The sequence below is a fragment of the Colletotrichum godetiae genome (assembly GCF_030913485.1).
Source record: "Colletotrichum godetiae strain CBS 193.32 chromosome Unknown BDP55scaffold_25, whole genome shotgun sequence".
NCBI classification, from domain to species: domain Eukaryota; kingdom Fungi; phylum Ascomycota; class Sordariomycetes; order Glomerellales; family Glomerellaceae; genus Colletotrichum; species Colletotrichum godetiae.
In genome coordinates, this window is record NW_026851273.1 from 46308 (window position 1) to 69682 (window position 23375).

Consider the following 23375-nt stretch of genomic DNA (forward strand, 5'->3'; position numbering starts at 1 on the left):
CCGTACGTGTCGGAGGGTGTTGGACGCCATAGGCCCAATTCGATTTTCGCCTATTCGATCTCGACATCCTGGGCAGGCTTATGGATACGGCTGGAGACAGGCCATCGTGTTCCCAGAGGCTATGCTGCAAGGCCCCCGCGATGCGGCCGCTCCCTGATATGGTACCTTAGTCTTGGCCTGTCAGGTTCCGGTCCCTATCACATCGGATCTGGGCGTTCCCATGACTGGTGGCGCTCCAATGCTACCTTGTCTAACGAATGGCGAATGACAGGGTACGCATGCCATCAAGCGAAGAGGCGGCTTTGCATGCAAGCGAATGGAATAGGATGGCGTACGTTGACGTGAAGTCGTTAGCTGGCAAGGAGTTGACAGTAGGTGTCAGTTGGAAGTTGAGGCTTCCCCGTTCAGTTCGTAGACGACGACAAGTTGACCCACACAAAAAACGATCTTAGTCATCGACCAGACGACATCTCCCAAGCCATCAGCAACTCTTTACTCCTTCTCTCAAGGCCAAATTCAATAGCTCTCGATCCAGTTCCCCTGGGATTGTCGATCTAGCCACACTCAATGGAACGAACTGGTTCATTGATCTGGATGTCGTATTATTTCTTCCTGCTGCCACCATGCGCGATAGCTGGGTGGCCAGATTGCTATTTCTGAGCCGTTTCCGAACCACCCCCGTACGCTGCTGTTTCAACCGGCACACGATGATTGGGGCCCTGGAGAGTCGACAGCGAATGGTGTTGCGCGCGCACAGCTCGGTCCCGGTGTTCCTGTCATTAGCTGACAACCCCGGCAACGGAGAAAAACGTCTTCAGCCCTCTCTCCCTCCCGCTTGCCCGTCGAGAGCTACCTTACGAGAAGCCAAGTCCCCTGGTCTGGATCATGGCTGATGGAGATGCGATTGGGCCCTGAGATCAGGCCGGGGCTGTCAACCCCACGTGTGTCCGGCCTGCCATCAGCTGCGCCCCCCGGAGGCTGGCCCCTTACGTGACCGACTCAATCATAACGACACTCGACATGGGTTCGCTTATACCGCCTGGAATGCTCCCACCTGTTGTGCGAGAAAACGAGCAGACGATAGGTTCTAGACGAAACTGGACTTCTAGAATGCCCAGGCGTCTCGTATGACAGATTGTGAGAGGACAATGTGTTTCTGACGGGAACTCGCGATATTATGCCGCCTAGCGTGTGCTCGTGAAACATCGGAAGCATGCTGGAGAGGATGATTCTTGGCAAGACCATCACATCTCAAGTACAGTGTGCTCTGTGCTACGGTTAGCCCATTCTTTGCACTTTTCTACATGCCTCCCAACTGCCATCCGTCTCTCCCATGTCAGAGGCCACCAGTCTGGCTTGAACTCGTCTAATTTCCAGAGGCTGTCTGCCTCTGAGGCCGCGTGTCATCGGTCCTTTTGTACCTGCCTGCATCTATCTGAGTTGACAATGGTTTCACTTTACTGGAAGAGATGAGAATTTTGCTCATGGTTTGCTCAAAATGATTCGAGTTACCAGCCGGCGCAACGACAGAAGGATGAAGCGAAGGCATATACCGAAATCGGCACTAAACGGGACCTAGGGGAATCATGCCTACGTTTAAAAGCCGGATACGGGGAGTATGGACCCGGTACTGAGCTCAGTGGTCGACTTACACCGTACTGGATCTGGAAGTCGTCTCTTCGATCAGCAAACTCCACGTCAAACCTGCTTCGCCGCTGTCTTTCGCCGTTGTCCTAATGGTCATGATAGCTGCGTTGCAAGCAGCACTGACCGCTCGGGCCTAGCGTTGCAAGCTGTACCTTGAACATTGGGAGAGATGGGGCAAAAGACGTATTGGTCTGATGAGCAATGGAAGAATTGCTTCTCTTGGAGTTCCTTTTTGGTACAACACGATCGACTGCGACGATGTCTCACAACAGATACGGTTTTGATCACGACTCGGAGCCATCACGACGTTGCTAGGATCTGGGCAGGTCCGAGCTGAAGTAAGTTCTGGCCAGATGAAGGAATTCCTCGCTGAGCGCGACGCAAGGAAGATGAGCACGGCCAACATCACAGACCGTATCACGCTCCCTTGCCAAGTTTTCTTTTCTCTTATGTCGGGATGTCATCCGGAAACGAAGATCCAGAATTTAGGGCAAGTCGACCAAGGCGATCCGTGCCCTGGCGCGGGATGCTGCATGGATAAGACAATCAATATTGCAGATTCTCGATTGGCGACCTGGACTGAGGTTCCAGCTACAGATCATAAATTTTGCATTGGACGAGACACTGATTAGGAGTGTTCATATCGCCCGGACCCAGCGGTCTTGGATCTTGTTATTATCGTGATTGTGAAATATCTGAGACGGGGTCGCGTGGTTTTGCTTTTGATGCCCCGGATCGAAGACGCCAGACTCGCGGTCTTGGGATAGTCAAGAGATTGGGGTGCTTTGACAGCAGGGCTTACGCGTGGAAGTGGTATTATATTCTTTTTTTTTTGTTTTTGTGAGAGACTAAACCATCACAGACCTGATTAGACGAAGGGATATGTCGAATGCCGAGATTAAGGAGATATCATTATTGAGACATTACACAGAGCCCTCTTCAAAGACTTCGGTCTAGATCTTGCGGCGTGGTTTTCACCATGCAGAGGATGACAAGTAAGCTTGTACTATGGATAGCATAGCTTGAAAAACGGTCATGGTTGCGATGGCGTTGTCTGCTACTAAAAGTCCCTCGGTGATTCCATCGATGATATTCCTTTGCCGGGGCTAATGAGAGACGGAAGTCAAGTAGCCGTACATTCGGAAGAAACAGGGTTCGTGGGCTGGATGGCCGAGGTCCTTACCTCACAGAAACCCGGTGGCTTCATCGTTACCTCTCCCGGTGCAATCTTAACGCCTCAAGTGACGAATTAAACGAGATGGAAGCGAGATGGAAGGAAAACCAAGGCTGGAGACTGAGTCTGGGGTTGTCAAGTTTCAAGCCGTTCGTGAAGAAGCATCTTTGGCTGGTGCTTGCTTTGCTCCAACGACCTAGTTGTCGATCCGTTGTCCTGACTGAATTACACACTATCTTTCCAGGCGGACCTACGTAGCTGGCATTCTCTACTACCAGACATGCCATTCGCCTGGCAGCTAGCGGGCATCCGATTGGGTTATCAAATGAGAGACTCGACGTTCCGGGGGCGAAAGGAAGAGAACGGTCCGACTGGGCACGAAAACTGTTGAGGGGCGGTCGATGTTGGAGGACGGTCTCAGCCCACGGTAGACGGACGCTCAGGTCACTTTGGACCGACGCTGCAGTGAGGTTGAGTGCGGGGCAGCTGCAGGCTCCGGACCAGACCGGGGCCGCTGAGGGCCCCACCGGAACTGCTGATTGTGTGCTGCCACTCTCCACTCTCCACTGCCAACCTGCTGCTGCTGCTAACTTGGTAGGTACTCGGCCTGCCAGCGGCGGCACTCTGGCGGCACTCTCGAGGTGGGCAGCCGCTCCTCCTGCGCAGCCCCTCTGCCCCTCCATGAGACAAGCGCAGCCCACCTCGCGCTGGAGCTTTTGACGTGACCCAACCCTGAGGTCTTTTTACCACTACGAAGCTCCTGTCCGAACTCATCCTGCGTCATTTACACCCAAGTCTTCAATCTGATCTTTTACTCCTGACGGAAACCCAGACATATCCAATCCTACCAAACCTCCCACGTATCACCACATCACCACCAATTGCCCAACATGGCTCGCAAGTTCTTCGTCGGCGGCAACTTCAAGATGTAAGTTTTGTCCCAATGGCGGGGTCGACGATCTCTGCACCACCCTACCGGAGAGGGGCAGCCTGGAAGCTGCGGCCTCAGCCATAACATCGTGAGACTGACAAACATCAACCCCGCAGGAACGGATCCGTTTCCGCCATCAAGGAGATTGTCCAGAATCTGAACAACGCCAACCTCGACTCTAACACCGGTACGTGCCATGTCGTCCCAATACTATCCCACCCGTGAGCTCCTCTGACAGTCTGCAGAGGTCGTCGTCTCCCCTCCCGCCATCTACCTCCAGCTCGTCCGCGACCAGCTCCGCAAGGACGTCGAGGTTGCAGCCCAGAACGTCTTCGACAAGCCCAACGGTGCCTTCACCGGCGAGATCAGCGTCTCCCAGCTCAAGGATAGCAACATCAACTGGGCCATCCTCGGTCACTCTGAGCGCCGCACCATCCTCCGCGAGTCCGACGAGGTCGTTGCCTCCAAGACCAAGTACGCCACCGAGAACGGCGTCGGCGCCATCTGGTGCTGCGGTGAGAGCCTCGAGGAGCGCGAGGCCGGCACCACCGTCGAGGTCGTCAGCAAGCAGCTTGCTGCCCTCAAGGCCGCCATCTCCGACTGGTCCAAGGTCGTCGTTGCCTACGAGCCCATCTGGGCCATCGGCACCGGCAAGGTCGCCACCAACGACCAGGCCCAGGAGGTTCACGCCGCCATCCGCGCTTGGCTCAAGAAGGAGGTCAGCGACAAGGTTGCCGACGAGACCCGCATCCTCTACGGCGGCAGTGTCAACGAGAAGAACTGCAAGGACCTCGCCAAGGAGAAGGACATTGACGGTTTCTTGGTTGGCGGTGCCTCCTTGAAGCCTGGCTGTGAGTATTTCTGGTGCACCGTCATGAATAGACAGCTAACACGCCGCAGTCGTCGACATTGTCAACGCCAAGCAGTAAACAAACCAGATTACACACTTGATGATGATGACCTAAAATCAGGCCGTGACGGGCCGGGATAGACCCAGGATGACCCCCAAGTGACCATTTGTAGTCGCCAACTCCTAAGGTCGTAGAATTGAATAAAAATTATACCCCGACAATTGACGTTGGTTGGCCCCTGTGAGGTATTTGTGATTCTTGAATTTTGAGTGCTTAAAGGGGTACTCTTTGCCCTCCCTGACGGGTCAATGTCCATATGGTACACACAGTAAAGTAGCTCCCGCTTTCTTCCTGTTCACGCCTAGTTCCTTTCGTAATTTTACAACCTTGTCCGAATCGATACGCTCATGCCCCTCATATTTATACAGCCATGCCATTACCGTGGTAAGGACTCCAGACACCTCTGACACTGGGGTTGATACTGTTGACCGGCTTGTTGACTCTCTTCAACTTCTCTCCGTTGGCGTCGCGAAGAAGTTCAGCCTTCTTCAAGATCTCGATTGGCTCCATATTCCGAACGCAAATGGCCTTCTCGCGGCCGTTGATGTAGTGGCCGACAATGATGGGGTGTTTCGACGGACGAGGAGAGATGGTAAACTCGACTTGGGGGTTTGCAGCCGCGAACTTGGGAAGTTGGGACTTGATGAAGCCGCTAGATGATTGTTAGCAAAGGAACTCGATACTGTCGTTCTGGGGAATTGGCGTACTTCATTCCCTTGGAGCTGCCGGCCCAGTCGCAGTAGTGAAAGTCCAGCTTCTTGCACTGGAGGATGAAAGAGCCGAGGCCATTCTGTCGGGGCGTCAGCAACAGTACCACAGTACACTCATCTTCTAAAGAACTTACACGGCCGGTAGACACCGTCTTCAATGCCTTAATCGTCATGGTATCCTGCTTGGCGCACAGAATCCCATTCGTAGTCTGGATCACAAGAGGCTCCTTTCCAGGGACGGGGAAATTTCTTAGCGCGAAAATGCAAGATGCAGCCTGAGGTGACAGCTTGTGGAGGTACGTACCCTCCATGGAAGCTCTGCGACCAGGATGGCTTCGGCTGAACCGCGGCGATTGGCCAAAGCCAGGCTGCTGCACCACAAAGTTTCCCATGCTCGTGTCAATTTCCTCTACTTGTACCTTACCTGAAGACGCGCTGCTCCCTTTCCAAATCCATCCTATCCCATCAAGCTCCGTCGATGCATCATTAGCTAAGGCGCGACGCATCTCATCCGAGCCGACGACACTTCACCCATCGGGCATTTGACGAAGAGCAACTACAGCGATGACGGATAAGCTCCCTCCTAACCTGTTGGCGCTCTTCGCGCCGCGCCCTCCTCTGCGATGGGTTGCGCCCCCCGACCATGCGCCTGAGGCTCGACGAACCCTCCCCGTCTCAGGACTCGCCGAGTTCCTTCCCGCGCTTCAGCAATACAAGGAGGAGGACGAATACAAGCCGACAGAAAGTTGGCTTCAGATGCGCGACCGCAAGAAGCTCGAAAAGGTGGCAGCCGTTGAGAGGCTCAAGACCGAGGGGCCGAAGGACTGTTGGTTTCCCTAGTCACTATCTATCGAGAGTCCATGCTAACGTCTCCACCATCTAGTCAAGCCGCACGAGGACTCCAACATTCGTGGCGACGCTTTCAAGACGCTGATTGTTGCGCGACTCTCGTACGAGGCCAATGAGCAAGACCTCGAGAGAGAGTTTGGTCGATTCGGCCCCATTGAGCGCGTATGTGTCCCCCAAATACATCTGTATACCTCGAGCCGAGCTAACTTCTTCTCTAGATCCGCATCATCACTGACACGCATGCCCATGAGAGACCGAAAAAGAAGAAGAAACCCCACCGAGGGTACGCTTTTGTAGTATTTGAACGAGAGAAAGACATGAGAGGTAATACCGCCGAACTCACCCCCTTCGACAAGACTCGGCTTGTTCGCCAGTCATTCCCCTTCAGACGCGCGGCCCTCAGGCTTGCCCGTGTTCTTCACTGCACATCGAGATCTGTGGCCCTCAAGCTTGCCCATCTCAAATCATGTTTTTCATTCTTCTTACCCAGTCACGATGCAAAGGTATGACATTGCTAAGGTTTTACTGACACACGCGCCTTGGCGCACTGGTGAGTAGCTGCTCTAGATGCCTGCGATGGTATTCGAATCAAAGACCGACGTATCAAGGTAGACGTCGAACGGGGCCGCACCGTCAAGGGCTGGGTGCCCCGCCGATTCGGCGGCGGCCTCGGTGGCAGAGGGTACACCAAGGCTCTTCCTGCCCGTCCCATGGGCGGCGGCGGCGGACCTGGTGGCAACTTTGGCGGTGGCTTCCGAGGAGGTTTCCGTGGCGGCTTCGACGGAGGTCGCGGACGCGGTGGCTTCAGGGGAGGCGGTGGAGGTTTTGGCGGCCGTGGTGGCTTCCGTGGTGGCGGCGACTTCGGCTCCAGGGGTGGTGACCGCGGACCAAACGGATACGGCGCACCCAGAGACGCCCCCTCGGGACCAGGTCGCGGCTTCGGAGGTGATCGTGGCGACCGAGGCGACCGCAGCTTCTCCGGCGGTGGGTATGACCGTGGTGGTGGCCGCTCATTTGACGACAGATCCGGCGGTGGCGGCGGCGGCGGCGGTGGCTACCGTGATGGAGGCCGTTTCGGCGATCGGGATCGTGACGGTGGCCGACGGACTGGAAGCAACATGGAGCCCATCAGACCTAGAGGGGAAGGTGGGTATCGCGACCGGGGTGACCGCGGAGATCGAGGCGACAGAGAGGACCGAGACCGCGGCCGAGACAGAGACAGAGATTACGACCGACCTCGCGATGACGACAGCAGGAAACGAGGCTACGAAGGCGGCGGCTACGAGGATCCTCGCAAGTTGCGTCGTTACTGACGAGACACTTAGTGTCTTGCGGTGGGTGACGACTCGCTCGTCTCTTCTTTCAGTCTCTTTTCTTCTTCCCCTTCTCTCTCGAGGGTAAGCAGAAGGCGTCAAGCGCGAAACTCAAGTATCTCCATGTTCGGATCAAAGGAAGCTCGAACAATAAGCTTGGGGCAAGTATACGCAAATACCAGGCACGCCAGCATCCATAACCAGACCATCACGCGGACCGCCAACTTCCAATGAACTGATTCAGCTTTTCGTTGAAAGGTAATCTTTCGCCACGTGCATACAACACCCGCCAGGAATACGACTGCCATTGCAACCTCGCCAATGGCTCGATGCTGTAGGTAAGGTCAGAGGTAAGGGACTCTGTGCCTACTGACCTGGAGCTTAGTGAAGGGAAGTTCGCATGGGAAACAATCAAAAGGATAGAGTAAATCCGCATGTACCACGTTATAATTACTTGTACAAATAGGTGAGGACCATTAGTATCCGTTGTAGCTTTCTATCTTCCGGCTCCTCGGGTTGTGACTAGTCGATGCCGGGAGCATATATTCTCTCATCCCAAGAGTGCCATCTGTGAACAGATGCTGCCGCCTCGATGGAAGGAAAAAAGACTTGTCGAGAGGTCCACTCGAACTCGGGATCTTTTGAAATCCTGATAGTATTCGATCTGATGTACAGGTACTTTTGTACAAGGGTGTGGTACGGCGGGAGCATCAGCCAGCACCAAAAGTTGTATGACGAAAAATGCCCAAAAAACGAACTACCCATGGCATTATGTAGAGCCAGCCCGGCCTGCCTCTTTGCCATATTCATGGCAAGGGAGAGTAAAACTGTTCGGCTATCGACTACAACGGATGCTGCTCGTTGAAAGAGTATCGCACTTCTAGTCCCTATAATGGTACCAGCGTCGTCCACTGCCTTTTTGCTTCCTTCCCATTCACCCCAGACACGGAAGAGACAAATCAGTGTAGAAGAGACTGATGTGGAAGAGATTGATGCTGTGACGCATGACTTTTTAATAATAATCTAGTGAAAACCCCCGCCCGTTAAACGCCGTAAAAAGTTGTTTTTGTTTGGTCCCACCCCTTTTCGCAATCCATGATGGTATCAAGCCTACATGAGGAAAGCAAATTCATCAAAAGTCTAGAAGCTTTCTTTTCGTTTTGTTTTTTTACGTTCTTTTGATCATAGCAATTGGCTGTGTTTAGTCGCTCTCGACCTCGACGCCGTCCATGGCGTTGGGGTTCACCTCGGTCACTTTGCCTGATGCAGAGCTCCAGTATCTGCGCACAGCAATGTCAGTAACTCTATAATCTTTGATCTGTATGGGGGGGGGGGGGGGGGGGGGGCGCATTGAGGCCAAAGGCGAAAAGGAAAAAAAGGAGAAAAAAGAGACTTACGCAAGAACCTTGACCTTGAACTCGCTCAAACAAATCCCAAACAGCTTCAACAGCCTCGTCTGCCGGCTATCAAGCACATCTCCCTCCTTGCAGACGGTATACCCTTCGCCCTCACCAGAATCATCGCCACCGAGACAGACGCGGCCCTTGACCATGCGCGTGGGCATGCCCAGGCGACGTAGCTCGGGCTCGATGCTGTGCTCCATGGGCACGTCGTGCTCGGCGGGGACCTCGCCGCCGGTGGCGTAGACGACGCCCGACGGGATGACGAAGTCGCGGGTCGCGACGGTGCCCGCGCGCGCGAAATCGACTGGGCTCACGCCGTCAAAGTACTCGAGGATGGAGGCCGGATCGCGGTTGGTGAAGATTAGGCCGACGGTGCCGGCGAGGAAGGGGGTGAGGCGCTCGATGCCGTCTGCGACGGCGGAGGAGGGGTCTTGGCCTAGGGCTTTGGCCATGAGTTTTGTCTTGCCGAAGAAGAGTCTATTGTACGGTAACGTCGGGAGGTTAGCTTGAGGTTGTCTTGTATCTTGTGATATGTTTCCGTTCAAGAACCAGTGTATCTGCCAAGGTGCATGACCATAGGTACGATATCACGGGTTGGAAAGGACTCGGAGAGCGAGGGAAAAAAAACTTATAAAATAACGGACCTGCAGTCGTTGAGCTCGTGGCGGACCTCCTTGAGATAGTTGTTGCGCATGTTGTTGACGCCAAAGACGAAGCAGTGCTGGTACTGCGGCACCGACTCGCGAATGTTGGAAAAGAGCTTGTCCTTTTGCTCGCGCGTCTTCTTGTTCACCTGGGTCAGGTTGACCACTCTGTTGCGCTTTGACTTGGGCATCTTGGCGGTGTTGTGCTAGATCGTCTTCGCTCTCTTGAAATAAACTATTTCTTTTTCGAAAGATCCTCAATCGCTGTAGAGGACGTTTTGTGGGAGGCTCCGGCGAGGTAGTACGTCGAGTCCGGAGGGTGGTTGGTGGGAATCGGCGCAAATCGTCGAGGTTTCGCGGGCACTACTATTCAATGGGAAATATTTCTGGCCGACCGCCTTTGGCACAAAATTTCCCAAAATTTTGGCGCCCAGGGTGCAGGAGGGACCGCCGCCGCAACTTTTTTTTTGGAACCCCGCAATGCGCTAGGTGGAACGATTATCCGCAGGGTCTTTGGCAGGGGTGTCATGGACCGTCACCGAGCTCACCGAGTACGGATCGAGTGGTCAGTGCACCGGTGAAGGAAGGCAGGCATTCTGTACGGATATTAGAGCCAACTTCAATTACACTGCTCCATTTTCATCACTCTCACTAGCGATGCCTCAGGTAGAGCTATGCCACTCACCGTTCGCACCCACTGTAAGGAGTGAATCATGCTCTATCCTCAACAACAAGTACCGGACCACATGGCCGAGGGGTCACGAAGTGCTGGCTGGAACAGTGATGCTCCTGTTCCTTCCAGGACTCTGGCCTTCAAAACTCGGGTGGTCCGTTCTTTTTTGATTTTCTAGTTGTCTGTAATCCTTTAGATTTTTACCCGCCACTTTACTGGCCATCCAGCGTCACTTTCAATGAGTTCATGTATCTACGTGGACAAATCAATCATGCCATCTCCTTGTCTTCCCAGCGTGCTCTTACGCCCTCCGCTGGGTACGGGCGAGTCCCTTCCGCTATACCAACCACCGCTCTATGCCAAGTACGTGTAAGTATTGCCCTCGCGTTCCAAGTAATCCTTGTCAATCAGGCTATTAAGAGGGTTAGCAACGCTCCATCAACCGTACGGAAGTGACTTACTTTTCTATTTCCTTCTTGATTTGCGCCGCATCAACCGCACCTCGGTTCTTGGTCAAGTTGATCACCTCCGCAACCAGCTCGCCGTGGCTCATCTCCTTGCGACTCTTCATGATGCGCACAATAGCCGCCTGTGTCTCGAACCGTCTGTCCTGGGCAATACGTTCGTGTGTCGCCTTGTTCTCCTCCTTGGTCTCCTTGAGCTGGATTTGGTTAATCTTAATTCGGAGCCTGGGGTGTTGGAACGTCTTGCTAATTGCAAACGTGTCCGTCGAGTTGACATCCTTGCCCTTGGGGCTTTTTGTAAGCACGCGAGTTAGTCCGCAGGCGAGAGACTGCAATGTTCGATTCAATTCTTCTCCCTGCAGATTTGTGGAGCGGGCGATTTGTTCGTAGCTCAGGAAGCCTTCGATGCCGACCTCGTTGAAGAGGACAAGGATGATGGCTTGATACGCGCTGACCAGAAGCTCCTTTGTACCCTTGGGGAACTTTGCCTTGACAGTGCAGTGCGCCAGCGCGTGTTTCCAGTTGAGCAGTCTCCCTGTGTGCTTGTTCTTGTAGTACTGGTCGAATCGCTCAATCTGCTTGGCAACATCGTCTGGCAAGTGAACCTTGACGTCGGGGTACGTTGGCCAAGCCGCCTGTGATAGGATCATAACCGATAGGTCGACAGGGGCTTTATCCACGCCTGTGCCTTCTGACCACTGCTTGTATGCTTCCATTTCTTCTTTGGCCACCTCGACGTCCTTGAACATCTGTTCTAGATTGTGGGTAAAGTTCATACCACACTCCTCTCGGAGCTTCCTTAGCATATTCCGCTCGGCATCCTGACTAGCGCTTCTGCCCATGAGAAGACGGCGAGCCAGGTCTTTCTTGTAGAACGCCTCGAATGCGTCCTTGCCTTCAATGAACCGGAAGAGCTCCAGAGCTTGGTCCAATTGCCGGTCGAGCTCGGCGTCTTCGTCGCCGGCGCTAGCTATGCCGCTCTGCTCCGCCGCAGCTCGGTCTACGTTATCTGACAGAAGTGTTTTTGGCAAAGCCTTGATCCCACCGCGAAGCAGCATATCGACGTACTTGGCAATCATCTCGCCGACCTTAGACGTTCCAGAGCTCCATGTCGTTGCGATGCTGCGATCGTTCATGAAGTCTCCAAAGGCGTTCCTGAGCTCGTTGACGAAGTCTTGATCGCCGCCGTAGGCGTCGCGCACGATGAGGCTTAGTGATCTCTTGAGTTCGAGAAGCCTCTGGACCATGTCATCACCGCGTTCCTTGTCAGCAACAATTGCAGCACCCGTATTCTTGATATACGTGCTCCAGGGTTGCTTGAGCTTCTTCTGGATATCGGAGAGTCGCAACAAGTCGTATAGGGCCTTCATGGAGTCCACCTCGTGGTCGGAGAGGAGCTTGGAGAGACTCTCACTGTTGAGAAGCTTGTCGGAGTACTTGTTCACAAGGATGCCGTGCGCGGCGTCGAGCAACTGCTTCTTGGTTGTTGAGTCCAGGTTGTACTCATTGCAGCGGTAGTCCTCCTTCTTCAACAGTCTTTCGCACGCCGAGATATACTCCTTCAGGCTTGACGCGCTCCTTTCCTCTGCGAAATCCTCAAAGAAAGCTTCTGATAGTTCGATGAACCGGGGCTCAAAGTATTTGGTGTAAGTGTTGAACACGTGAAGCATCATGACTGAATCCTTGAGTAATGTCGCTTCGAACCGCTCGTCCCCTGTTCGGTCGTACGAAATCAGGTCGTACATGCCCCGTAACGCCCTGCCACCGGGAGTCTGTCCATCTGGGTCGTCTCGAGCGGGGAACGCCATCCTCCTGAACTGCGAAATGGTCATGTCGTTGATGGAAGGGTGGTTCTTGTTCTTTATGAGGTAGGTACGGTCAAGGTAGGTGAAGGTAGACCGAATCGTCATCTATCAAGTGTTAAAACCAGGCCAGGGGTTGGCAACCACCTCATGGACTCACAATCTGACCATTCCACACCCTCCAGTGCTCGAGAACACTCCTAAGCATGTCGGCATCTGTGTTACCGGCGCGAGACTTGATTGAACGCAGCACATCCTGGGTGAGGTGCTCCTCACACTTTCGCCGCAAGGTCTCGTACAGCTGCAAGTCGCTATCTTGGCCGCGCCTGCATATATCCTCCACGGCCCGAGATAGCCTTTCCAGCGGCAGCTTCGGCTTGCGTCCGCTAAAGATCTCGTGCAGAGCATCAACCAATTCCTGCTCGGTCCGCTCGTAGTACTTTTCCAGCTTCTCGTTGGTCGCCGAGTGTCGAAAGTTCTTGATGACCAGCTTCTTCGCGCCCGTATATGGCCGGTAGGAGTTGGACTGCGTCAGGTCAATGACCTCGGGAAGCTTGCCCTTCATCTTGATAGACATGGTATTGTGAGAGGGAGGGTCGTCGGCGCCAAACTTGAAGCGCTTCGGACTCGGTCTGTTGGACTGCTGCTGGTGCGGGGCGACGGAACCGGAGCGCGAGACGTCGGAATCTTGGCGGGGTCTTCGGCGTAGAGGGTTATTGTTGTCGTTGATCGGCGCTGAGCCGCCTGTCCTTCCCGTCGCCCGTGATGGCAAAGCTCCCTCGACTGCGGGGGGTGAATTCGACGGCATGGACCGTGTGGTCCTGCAACAACTTTTGTCCAAGCTGTTACAGACCTACTATGCGCTCTCGTGGAGATGGGATGGTGTGGGCAGGTGGATGGCCAGGGGGAAATCGCAGGCGGATGTCCTCTTTCGAGTCCTCTTTCGAGTGAATTTTCGGGTGTTTGCAGAGAAGCTTGTCACAGAGAGGTTGGGGAGTACCGAAGTCGTGATTGCGGGAAAGTTGTCGCGGAGTTAAACGCGGAGCTATGAACGCCATTAACAAATCACCACCACGGTCGTTAGCATCATCCATTTAGCACATCCCCTTATCGTCGGTGACAGGGATTAGATAAGGCAAGACACGGACCCCACCACACCTCGTCGTTCGGTTCCATGTCACCAAACGGTCCCCACCACAATAAACGCCCGATCGTCCCCGGGGCCACTCCACAATGGCCTTCACTCAAGGTGCCATGGCTTTGGATATTACCTTGTAAGAGAAAGCTGCCATGTAATCGCCTGTTCGAAACAGCAATGAGTAGATACTGCAATAGTGTGATGTTTGGATATGCGTTTGTAGCGAAAAGCTTTTGTGAAGACCCCCCTTTTTTCTATTTTTTTTCTTTTCTTTTGGTCCTCTAGAGGCACAGAGAGAGGCACAGGCGTAATCGCCTTTTCAAACTCGATAGATATATCTTACACATGCTACATTATTATTACTGAAAGTATTACAAATCTGAGATTTGAATTGTTCATTATCTATGCATACGCTGCCCATCCCGAGTAGAGAACGGCAAGGTTACTCAAGTCGGTCGCTTGGTTAATCAGGTCGTTGACCGTCGCTGTTACGCTCAACGTCTTTGACAGCTTCTTCCGAACCACCTCCAAAGCCCGGTCAGCCTCCGACGGCTCATTAACCTGCTGCCCTTTCTTGCCCTTCCTACCGTCTTCATCACCTTCGTCGCCGTCCGTGCCAAATTCACCACCCTGTAGTTTTGCCAGGCGGACGGGTGAAATGGACCATGAGTACAAGGGATCGTAACGAAGGACGTCAAGTATCGTCATGATCGAGTATGTCTCTTCACGCAAGGCATGCAGTGTGAACTCACAGCAGCGCCGGAAGACGCCCTCGGTTCCAGTACTACCCATCCCGTCCACAATGTCTCGCGTCAGCCGGAACGGGACGAGCTCTGGTACGGGAAGAATGCGTCCCATCTCAAATGCGACACCCAGGTCGATATGCACGACCTCACCCGTCTTGCTATCCAGCAGAATGTTGTGGCCATGCCTGTCGCCGAGACCGAGCACATGGCCAAGCATTGAAATAGCTGCAGTTGTACGTGTGTATGCGAGGCGCTTGACAAACCAATCGTCAGGATCGACAAAGTTCTCCATGAAGAAGTACTTCATCACGGGATGGAACTTGTCCATGACTTTTCGATAGGCGGTAATCCGAGCCTCGACGGTCTTACCCTGCGCGTTTGAGATCTCTTTCCTACATTGAGAGCCCTTGAGATCTTTGGGAAAGTACCTCTCGTGGGCTGGCATAAGATACTCGTGCAAGGGAATAGTATTAGGGACAAACTCGATCAGCCCAGATGCCGATGTGAGAGGAAGGACCTTGTACGTGCGGATCCCGAGGTTTCTCTGCTGTGCCGAGCGATGTAGTTTAAGAAGATCCGACACAGCCGCGAAGACCTGCTCCATGATGGCGTCTTGACGGAGATCGTCATTACCGCCCTTGACAAGTTGTCGGTATTTCTTGCCATCACTCCCGACTGCCGTAATGATCTTTGGTGCACTGACTCCAGATGCAATTGACATCTGTGGGTCCAGTTTTGAGATGACGGGCACATCCGAGTAGTCCATAGTCGCTGATACTTCGAGCTGCATAGTCGGGGGAGGGATCTTGTACTTAGCCAGCGCATTTTGAAGCGATTGCGCCGAGTGGACGTCCTTGAGCGCCATCTTTTGTCCAGCCTTAAACTTGTTCGAATCTCGGTCAACAGCTAGGCGATGGTAGTAAGCGCTCGTCCTGTCGATCGCTTGCCAGATGTCCGCGACAGATCTGGTAGACTGCAGCAGCGAAGCCACCTTCTCCGTGGCTTTGAGTCTGAGCACTGCCACTTGATCTTCCTTCCGGATCTTGACCTTTGAGCCTGACCAGATCTGGTACATCCCATGGTATGGATGCTGCAGACAGATTTTGTAGACGAGCTGAATCAGGAGCTTCTGGAAAGGCGAGCTCGGCTGATCCTGCAGTCTAGAAGAGAGCTGGTTCATCAGCGTTGCAAACTTTCTCGTGGGCGCCTTGTCAAGGTGTTTCTTGACGGCCTCATTAGTCGCTGACTCCTCAGAACGCTCCAGCCAGAGAGCCGTGAATCGTAACGCGTCATTATTGTGCTCGTCAGACGCAGCAAGTGAAAGGAGATAGTTTTCCAGACTGAGCCGCACAAATTCGCTTCTCGTCTGCTCCACGCGGCGAAGCTCTTGCTCGTCCAGTGAAAGCCATTTTTCGGCCTTTCCCAGGTGATTCTTATATCTGTCTTTGAGATGGGCATCGCGAGTGCTCGATATGAGATCCTGAAGCTGAGAGACTTCATCACTCTTGCCCTTCCGCAGGCTCTGCAGCCTAGCTAGATCCTTCAGGTTGTCTTGATCTTGCAACTGCTCATCACAGAACATGGCGAATTGATGGTAGACATTTCCAGCTTGCTGTCCCTGAGTGTTCCCTTTAAGGTCTTTGAGAGCGGGTTCGAGGTAATTTTTCTGGATGTGGTGAGGTTTCTCCAACTTGGCCACCGACACCTGGTGGCCAATTTTCGACAGGAGGTCTGAGTGGCTGACTGTAATCGTCTGTTTCTTGAGGGACGAGTCGCTATTGATACTTTGTAACATGCGGATGGAGTGGATCATTTCACCGTGGTCCCATAATGAGTTGGCTGTCTCAATTTTGATGGCGGCGTCAACCCTGATACCTAGTTCGTCACATGGTCCGATCAGGTCCACAAGTGACGTAGAGAGATTCAGACACTCTTGTGTTGCTTGATGGAAGCGGTATATGCCCGAGGACATCAGCATGCACCTAATCTCAATTTGCCTGGCTTCGGCTGTTGATAAAGCCGGGGCACGGAGCCTGGGCTGCTGGCTGATCAAGCTTAATGATGTCTCTCTGCAAGAAAGCAGGTGGCTGACATCCTCGTACCTATGATTTGTCAGTTTGCAATTGTTTTAGCGTGGGGAACATCCAGTGAGCAGAAGCAAAGCGGGAGGTCCGAGTAGACGGAAATGAGAAAGAAAAAGCAGCAAAGAACACAAAGTCACGGGACAACCTAAAGTTTTGCATACCTTCCGCGTCTCATCCACTGGCCACGTCGTTCGAACTTGCCGAGCATACCCTCCAGCTCAGAAAAGTCAGCCACGTTGGCAACATCGTCAAGCTCAGTTAACACTGCAAGGGCGCCAAGATACTGCCGAAGTTTGGCTGCATTCAAACCACGACTGACAAGGCTCCGCATAGTCTGGCTGAAGCCGGCATAGATGGCATTGCGCACAGAAATCGTGTCGGTGGCTTGTTGGACATTTTGATACGCCTTGTAGATGGTTGCGGCACAATTATCGGCGGTTGTTGGGACAGGGAGATTCCACAGCTCTAGTCGGCGTGCTGTCTGGAAAGTGTTCTCCAAAGATGCTTCATCTCCGTCGTGGCTCTGTTGCGTCTGCAACAAGGAATGGGAGAGACCCGCCAGACCCAAAGTGTCGAGAGCTCTGACAAGACAATGGCTATCAATCTGTGATGCGGGATTCCTTCTCCGAATGTGACTATCGTATTGAGCTCCTCGGAAGGCCAAGTTCTTGGAGCCGTCCTTCTCGTACTCTAATCGAGCCAGTACGCTCGACAAATCAGCGGACTGTGGGAGTCCATAGTAGGCATCGGGATCGTCAATGTTCTCAAAAATCGAAAGAAGGACTTCAGTAGGCTCCTCCTCACGGATTGCAGATGATCTCCTAGACGAGCGAACCATCTGAGAGGCGGCTACCTCAGTAAACAGTAAGGCGGTCTTATACATACCGCAACGCGAGGCGGCAGCGGCAGCGACAGCGAAGTCGACATCGAGCCACAACGCCCGGTCTGCGATGGATGTCTCCTGAGGAATAGACTGTGTTCTGAGGTATAAGATTGTGTCGATGAGCTGCTTCTGGTTTGTCCGCGCAGCATCATCTTCGATTTTGAGCCACTCCTTGGCGGCTTGCGACAAGTTGCGCTTCATGTGGGGCTGCTTATCCAGTTGACTATATAAGGCCAGATGAACGATGAAAGGAAAGGCGTCTTGGGCGAAACCTTTGACGTTCTTGAGAATTGGTACCAGCGCACTAAGGATGATATACTCGGAAACCGACTGCGCAAGGTAGACGGCGAGGTGCTGAACCCAATCGGAACTCTCTACATGATCCCGGAAGAAGACCTGTGAATCAGGAACAATCGGAGACAGGACAAAATCGGAAGGAGGCGTGCGATATTGAGCCCAGGCGGAGGCCAAAAACAAGGATTCAGTCAAGGTCTGCTGGGTGGCAGAGACTAGCGCCACATCTTCCTGTGCTGCTGCTTCTGAGACGACTGCCCTCAACGCCGATTCGGCCAAGCCCCCGATAGTAGATTCCTTGCTTTGAGTGAGTTGTTGTAGTAGATTAAGCAGCCCCTTTTCGGAGTCATTAGCTCCTGGTGCAATCCTGTTGTACTGCGATAACTTGGACTCTTCCAGCAGCTCGGATTGAATTTCTCCCGAAGCGGCGAAAGATCTGCCAACAACGCGGCCTGCCCAGGCAAGGTACTCGTCGCTGAGAGCTAACGCATTGCAGCTCTTCCACACAAGTCCAGTGTGGCGCAGGGCCTCGTCATCGTCGGAAATGACATCTTGACGACCCGTCGTGGGCACAGCGAAATCTCCACACAATAATCCAAGTGCTAGATCACGAGCTGCCTCGTTCAGGAGCTTCGACTCGCGTTCGCCATCCTTGAGAATCTCCATCAGCAGGGTACTCTCGTGAGTGCCCTTCTCGGCGTTCCCTGAGGATCGAATTTTGGACGCAGACTGGGTAATCAAGCGGAATGCCTCCCGTTGCTGCTCATCGGCAAAGTTGGTCGAGTCATAGCCTGTGAGATAGGAACTGAACCATGAGTGGAAAGTCTGGGCTTTACTCATGGTCGCCTTGAACTGACTTTCTTGAGTTGTACTTGACTGACTAGACTCGAGGAAAACCCTGAGAGATGCCAGGGTAGACAAGGCGTAGCCAGCGAGAAACGATGGGGTTTGCCCGAGATGGTAAGCCCCCTTCGTGATGAGATATCGGCTCACACCAAGTGCGTCGTCGGCGCATTCCGAGTCAACAATGAACGGCCGAACTGATGAAAGCAGCATTTCCAGAGGATAAGCCTCCAGCGCAACGGGGCCAGCGAGAGCAATCACAACTCTAACCTTGCGCAGCACGGAGCAGGCGTGGAACGAGCCCAAGGCAGGATGGACTGTATTGAAAAGTCTTCGAGCAACCGACACCACCAAAGCCGGTGTCCACAGCTCTTGTAGCTCGTATTCCGTCTGGCGACACAAATGGTACAGCTCTCTGGTGAGAAACTTAGCCTTGAACATGGGTTGTTGGTTTGGCGGCAAGGGGATTGTTGACTGAGAGAATGTCTTCATCTCGTTCAATGTCTCAGAGGCGTATTCGAAACTCTTGTCTCTTGAGAGATACTTTTCGATGATGTCTTCTTGGTCGAAAAGATCCAGCAACAGAGCAACAATGTCGGCAAAGTTCAGGTAAATCTGGTCGACGAATGGCTCTTTGCCCAAAAGTTCCCGAACCCATGCCTCACCACTTTCGCCTTTAGAGCTAGGCGTACTGAGCTCATGTGCAATCGCGTATGCCATGATCTTTGTGAACCCTTGTTTCACCATATCGGCCAGGGAGATGCTCAGTCGCTCGGAAAGAGACTGGACACTGTCGAAGCGACGCCGCATTATCTGTAACGCTGTCGTCTCGACCTGAGCTTCTTGTAGAAGGGCGTCAAGAGTTGGGAAGCCGAAAATCTCATATGGGATGTCCTCGATGTCGTTGATGGCGGCGGCATTGTCGTCGTTGTCGGGGGGCGCGAGCCATGTGTATAGCAGCTGAGGGCTAAATATTCTGAATAACTCCTGAGGAGAGGACAGACGAAGCGCTTCCGAAACCGTCTCTAGACACCGCTTGGCATACTGAGTGGACAGCATGATTTTCCCCGGCGTCTCGAAGATGTGATAAGTGCATCTCCTGAGCAGGGTTGGCCAGCGGCATGCAAGTTGAGACAGCACAAAGAGACGGAACGCGATACCTTCGAGGTCTTGAGGATTGGTAGGAAGACTTTCCAGAACGTCAAGAAAGACTTTGTCATGCATCTTAAGTACGTAGATGCCGAATACATCCGGCAAAGCGGACCCAATGAAAAACTTGACAGGCAGCGTGCCGTTTTGCATGATTGATAGTAAAGTCCTTTGACAAGAGTCTAGGCGAAGATTGCTGCCATACTGTGGGCTGGTCCTCAGAAGGGCAAGCAGCAGGCTCGAGAGAGACATCTGCGACACTGGGGAAAGGCTGTTGCTTGGCAGATACTTGCTGACAAAGTGATGGTACAAGTCGCCGACCATTTTGGCCATGGGTTGTTTGTCGTCTGTCCAGACCGGCATGAGGCTTTGCAGAATCCTCAAGCTGACTGAGTGAACTACTTCGCAGTAGGAGTATTCGGGCTCGCCAATAATGTCGCCTATTTTCTCAATGACACCCATCGCATCTTCCACACTGATTGGCAAGTCAGACTCGAAGAGCTCTGAGGTGAAGGTGATACATAATAGGAATTCCTTGTCAGGGAGCGACAATAGATGCTTCATGAACACCTTCCCACCATCTTTGTGCATCGACGCACAATGGTATAGACGTTGAATAGTTTCATGTAAGAATGCTTCCCCATCTAGACTCATGGAAATGCTCGAGCGAGGAACCTCGGATGGCGTAACGCTGACCCTGCTTTCCTGCGAGTCGAAATCATCGTCCACTTCCATAAGATCTTGATCCTGTCCCGAGGATTGTCGCAAAGATCTCTCTTCTACGCTTGCTGCCAGTGTCGAGACCAGCCTCGCCAGTGGAACATTGTCTTCAAGACTATTGATGCCCCCTGTGTTAAGTAACGGAAGCACTGGTCGTATTGTTCTCAACAAAACTTGAAAAACTAGGTTATCACTCGAGTTCGAAGCAGCACTAATGCTGGCTTCGGAAAGCTTGGCCAACGTAGACTCGATGTCTCGTGACTGGCCCGAGTTCAAGTCGACAAGCTGGGTAGCAAGGAGAATGCCTATGATATTTGCAGAGAAGAGGCTGTGAAGTCGGTCTGGCGACATGAGTGCGCCTCCCTCCGACCCCTTTCTCGCCCACGAATCACAGAGGTCTTGTAATTCCTCGACCTTTGGGAACAGAAGCTCCAATACTAGTCTCTTTGAGGCATGAAAAGAGGCATCGTTGACCTGAATCGATTCGGAAGTGCTCTGACTACAGCTTGGGAGGGTGCGCGACTTCGATGATGGTGGTGCGTCAAGAAGCAGGAGGTAACGTGTTAGGACTGCCGTGTGGTACTGTGCCTTCCATACCTGGCAAATGGAACCTCCGGACACTGTCAAAGGTGTCGAGGCCAAAAGTCGTGCGCCGCAGCAAGCCCGAATCAGGTTGGCAAGTTCAGGAATCGAAGCGTGGGTAGAGTAGTCGCGAGCATAGCCCCAGTCGGCTTAAAAGTAGTTAGATTGATGAATAGTTTCAGCTTCTATGACGACTTACCTGGATTCCATATCCGGAAGATCCATCGAATGACATGGTGATTTGTGGACTGACTTGCGTTGGGCAGCTTGACGTTTCTGAGGGACCGCAGATGAAACATAAGTGTAATGGAAGAGTCCACCAAAAGTGCTGGACCGTTGACATCGGCAGTCGTGACAATGCTGTTGATGTCATCGGAAACATCGTGATAAAGTACAAGATTTCTTTCAAGGATAGTGTGCAAGAGTACGCTGGCAGCACGACTGGCACTAGGAAGACCGACTGCGCGAGAAGCTACTTGCCATAGCTGTCTCCATGAGTCTGAGTTGTCGGCCGACTTGACCTGTGACATTGCGGAGCTTCGCGTCCTTAGTTTTGGCGATCTTAGTTATACGCAGTTTTGAGGGGGCCCTACCTGGAACAAGCGAGCATAGCCCATGATACTACCGTGGAGTCCTTATCGCCTAGCAAGCCGGCAAGATCAATGATAAGATCCGACACTTCAACCGCGGAGAAAGTCTTTAGTTCGAGGAGAAAAGGCATGAGCTGCAAGGCGATTATCCGGACCGCCGAGCTGGGCGACTGCAGCTTTTCCTGTAAACGCGTCGCCGCAACATAAGTCTTACGCTTTTTGCGCGGTTGCTCTTCTGACGACTGTAAGTTATCCTGTTTGCGGCTCTTCCAAATGATCCGCTCCAAGATGGCGAGGTTCTGACACAAAGCCCATCTTCTCTCCCCCTCCTGGTTGTGTATACGAAGACCGAAGAGCTCTAGTGTGAAATAGTCCTCGGGCAACCTTTGGGGAACAAATGTGAGATCGTCGAGTTGAAGCTGCGAATGTTTACTGCGTCGCGAGTACTCCAGCCATAGGGAATCGGCGAGGTCTTTCAGCTCGTTGCGGGCTGTATCATCACCATCGAGGCATACAAGACTCTCAAGGTGGAGGTGGATGATCAACATCGTTTTGAGCATCTCGTCCCGGATTGAATTAAGCATCTCATCCTGAGATACTGTTCGCGCCTGCCACCAGTGACTGATCAATGGCACAAGGTCTCTGGCCAAGTTGGCAGCCTGAGAAATGTCATTCGCTTGAATCTCGACAAAGATTCTGTTGATGGAAGCAAAGCTCAGCTGAATCACTTGGCTCAATCCAAGGTGGCGCAGCTGCAGTACTTGAATGATAGTCTCGGATAGAACGCTAGATCTTTCGTGAAGTGGCGCATTTGGCGGGCGGACGAGGAGGTGGATACAATGAACGAGGTCTTGTATGGTGCCCCGATGGATTTGACCCGACGTCCTTTGGCTGGCATTGGTGCTTCTTCCAGTAGAGAAGCCCAAAGATGCCGTGCCCGGTGCTGGAGATCCCCGTGAGCCAGAGTCTCGATCTGCATTGTCGAGATATACCCGCACGGCATCGACGCAGAAATCGATACAGGTCTTCCATCCGGTAGCATCAAGAGTAACAAGATACTCGACATTTGACTGATGGGATAGCAGGGCGAGGATGGTTTTGACGTAGTCTTTCAACAATGGCTCCACGTATGGCCCGTCTTCGGATCCAGTTGGACAGGGCAGGGTTTGGGTGACATGGTCAATGAGAGCAAGCATCGTCTTCCTCTTGAGCTTGCCGGCAGAAGCTCCATGACCGACAGCAAGCCGAAGGGCTTCGGCGCATTTCCCCAGTCTACTTCCCACCGCAGCCGTCGTCCGCTTGTTCCCGGTATAGCTCTTCTTTTCATTGATTGCACATTTGAATAGACTCTCAAGTATGTGGTGGTAGTGCCTATCACGAAGATCGGATCTGCAATATTCGTCAGCAAAGACCAATAATGAACATGTGACAGGAGTGCTTACAAGCTAGATGTCTTGCCTTTTTTGTCTAGGAGGTATATCAGGTCTACCACCATGGTTAGTATCCCTGATCCTAAAGCAGGGCACTGTCGCCATCCCCTCGGATTGCATCAAGGCAGGAGAAGAGAAGAGGAAGCAGAGAAAGAATATGGGCAGACGGTATGAGATACCGCGAGAAGGGGTTCGAATCTCACCATCCAAGCCCGAGGTCCGCTCTTTGATGTTTCCCCCATCGATCAAATCTGCTGCGCTGTCAGTTGTGGACCTGAGAAGTAGGAGAAGGTGTTACTGACCCAGCGCATCATTAACCGTAACGTCCCCCATCTTGATCTTTGGAGGGGCCATTGTTGTTAAGACCGGTAGGGTCTGCTTGCCATCGTCCTGTG

At 53.0% G+C, this 23375-nt stretch overlaps 6 protein-coding genes across 6 annotated transcripts; 2 read left to right on the forward strand and 4 right to left on the reverse strand.

The window, feature by feature from the left end:
* Window positions 1–3711: 3711 nt before the first annotated feature.
* BDP55DRAFT_632918 (triosephosphate isomerase) lies at window positions 3712–4681 on the forward strand (the record flags this gene model as incomplete). Its single annotated transcript, XM_060572484.1, has 4 exons — window positions 3712–3749; window positions 3869–3939; window positions 3998–4603; window positions 4653–4681. 4 exons carry the CDS (start codon window positions 3712–3714, stop codon window positions 4679–4681), a joined length of 744 nt encoding a protein of 247 aa, XP_060428473.1.
* A 342-nt stretch (window positions 4682–5023) lies between these two features.
* BDP55DRAFT_554204 (thioredoxin-like protein) lies at window positions 5024–5546 on the reverse strand (the record flags this gene model as incomplete). The annotated part of the gene is made up of 2 exons (XM_060569374.1): window positions 5024–5315; window positions 5371–5546. The coding sequence occupies 2 exons, from the start codon at window positions 5544–5546 to the stop codon at window positions 5024–5026; spliced, it is 468 nt and encodes a 155-aa protein (XP_060428474.1).
* Window positions 5547–5743: 197 nt separating this feature from the next.
* Window positions 5744–7796, forward strand: BDP55DRAFT_175510 (U1 small nuclear ribonucleoprotein of 70kDa MW N terminal-domain-containing protein). Its single transcript, XM_060565779.1, has 4 exons — window positions 5744–6199; window positions 6257–6384; window positions 6441–6546; window positions 6781–7796. Exons 1-4 carry the CDS (start codon window positions 5938–5940, stop codon window positions 7533–7535), a joined length of 1251 nt encoding a protein of 416 aa, XP_060428475.1. The 5' UTR covers window positions 5744–5937; the 3' UTR covers window positions 7536–7796.
* A 744-nt stretch (window positions 7797–8540) lies between these two features.
* BDP55DRAFT_175498 (ribosomal protein L10) lies at window positions 8541–10007 on the reverse strand. The gene is made up of 3 exons (XM_060565778.1): window positions 9583–10007; window positions 8933–9415; window positions 8541–8815 (listed from the first exon to the last, which is right to left on the reverse strand). Exons 1-3 carry the CDS (start codon window positions 9771–9773, stop codon window positions 8737–8739), a joined length of 753 nt encoding a protein of 250 aa, XP_060428476.1. The 5' UTR covers window positions 9774–10007; the 3' UTR covers window positions 8541–8736.
* Window positions 10008–10677: 670 nt separating this feature from the next.
* On the reverse strand, window positions 10678–13414 carry BDP55DRAFT_175627 (Cullin family protein). Its single transcript, XM_060565780.1, has 2 exons — window positions 12682–13414; window positions 10678–12629 (listed from the first exon to the last, which is right to left on the reverse strand). Exons 1-2 carry the CDS (start codon window positions 13327–13329, stop codon window positions 10713–10715), a joined length of 2565 nt encoding a protein of 854 aa, XP_060428477.1. The 5' UTR covers window positions 13330–13414; the 3' UTR covers window positions 10678–10712.
* Window positions 13415–14061: 647 nt separating this feature from the next.
* BDP55DRAFT_729505 (phosphatidylinositol 3) lies at window positions 14062–23334 on the reverse strand (the record flags this gene model as incomplete). Its single annotated transcript, XM_060579576.1, has 7 exons — window positions 14062–16507; window positions 16651–21109; window positions 21160–21497; window positions 21554–22939; window positions 22993–23035; window positions 23184–23231; window positions 23283–23334. 7 exons carry the CDS (start codon window positions 23332–23334, stop codon window positions 14062–14064), a joined length of 8772 nt encoding a protein of 2923 aa, XP_060428478.1.
* Between the last annotated feature and the right edge of the window lie 41 nt (window positions 23335–23375).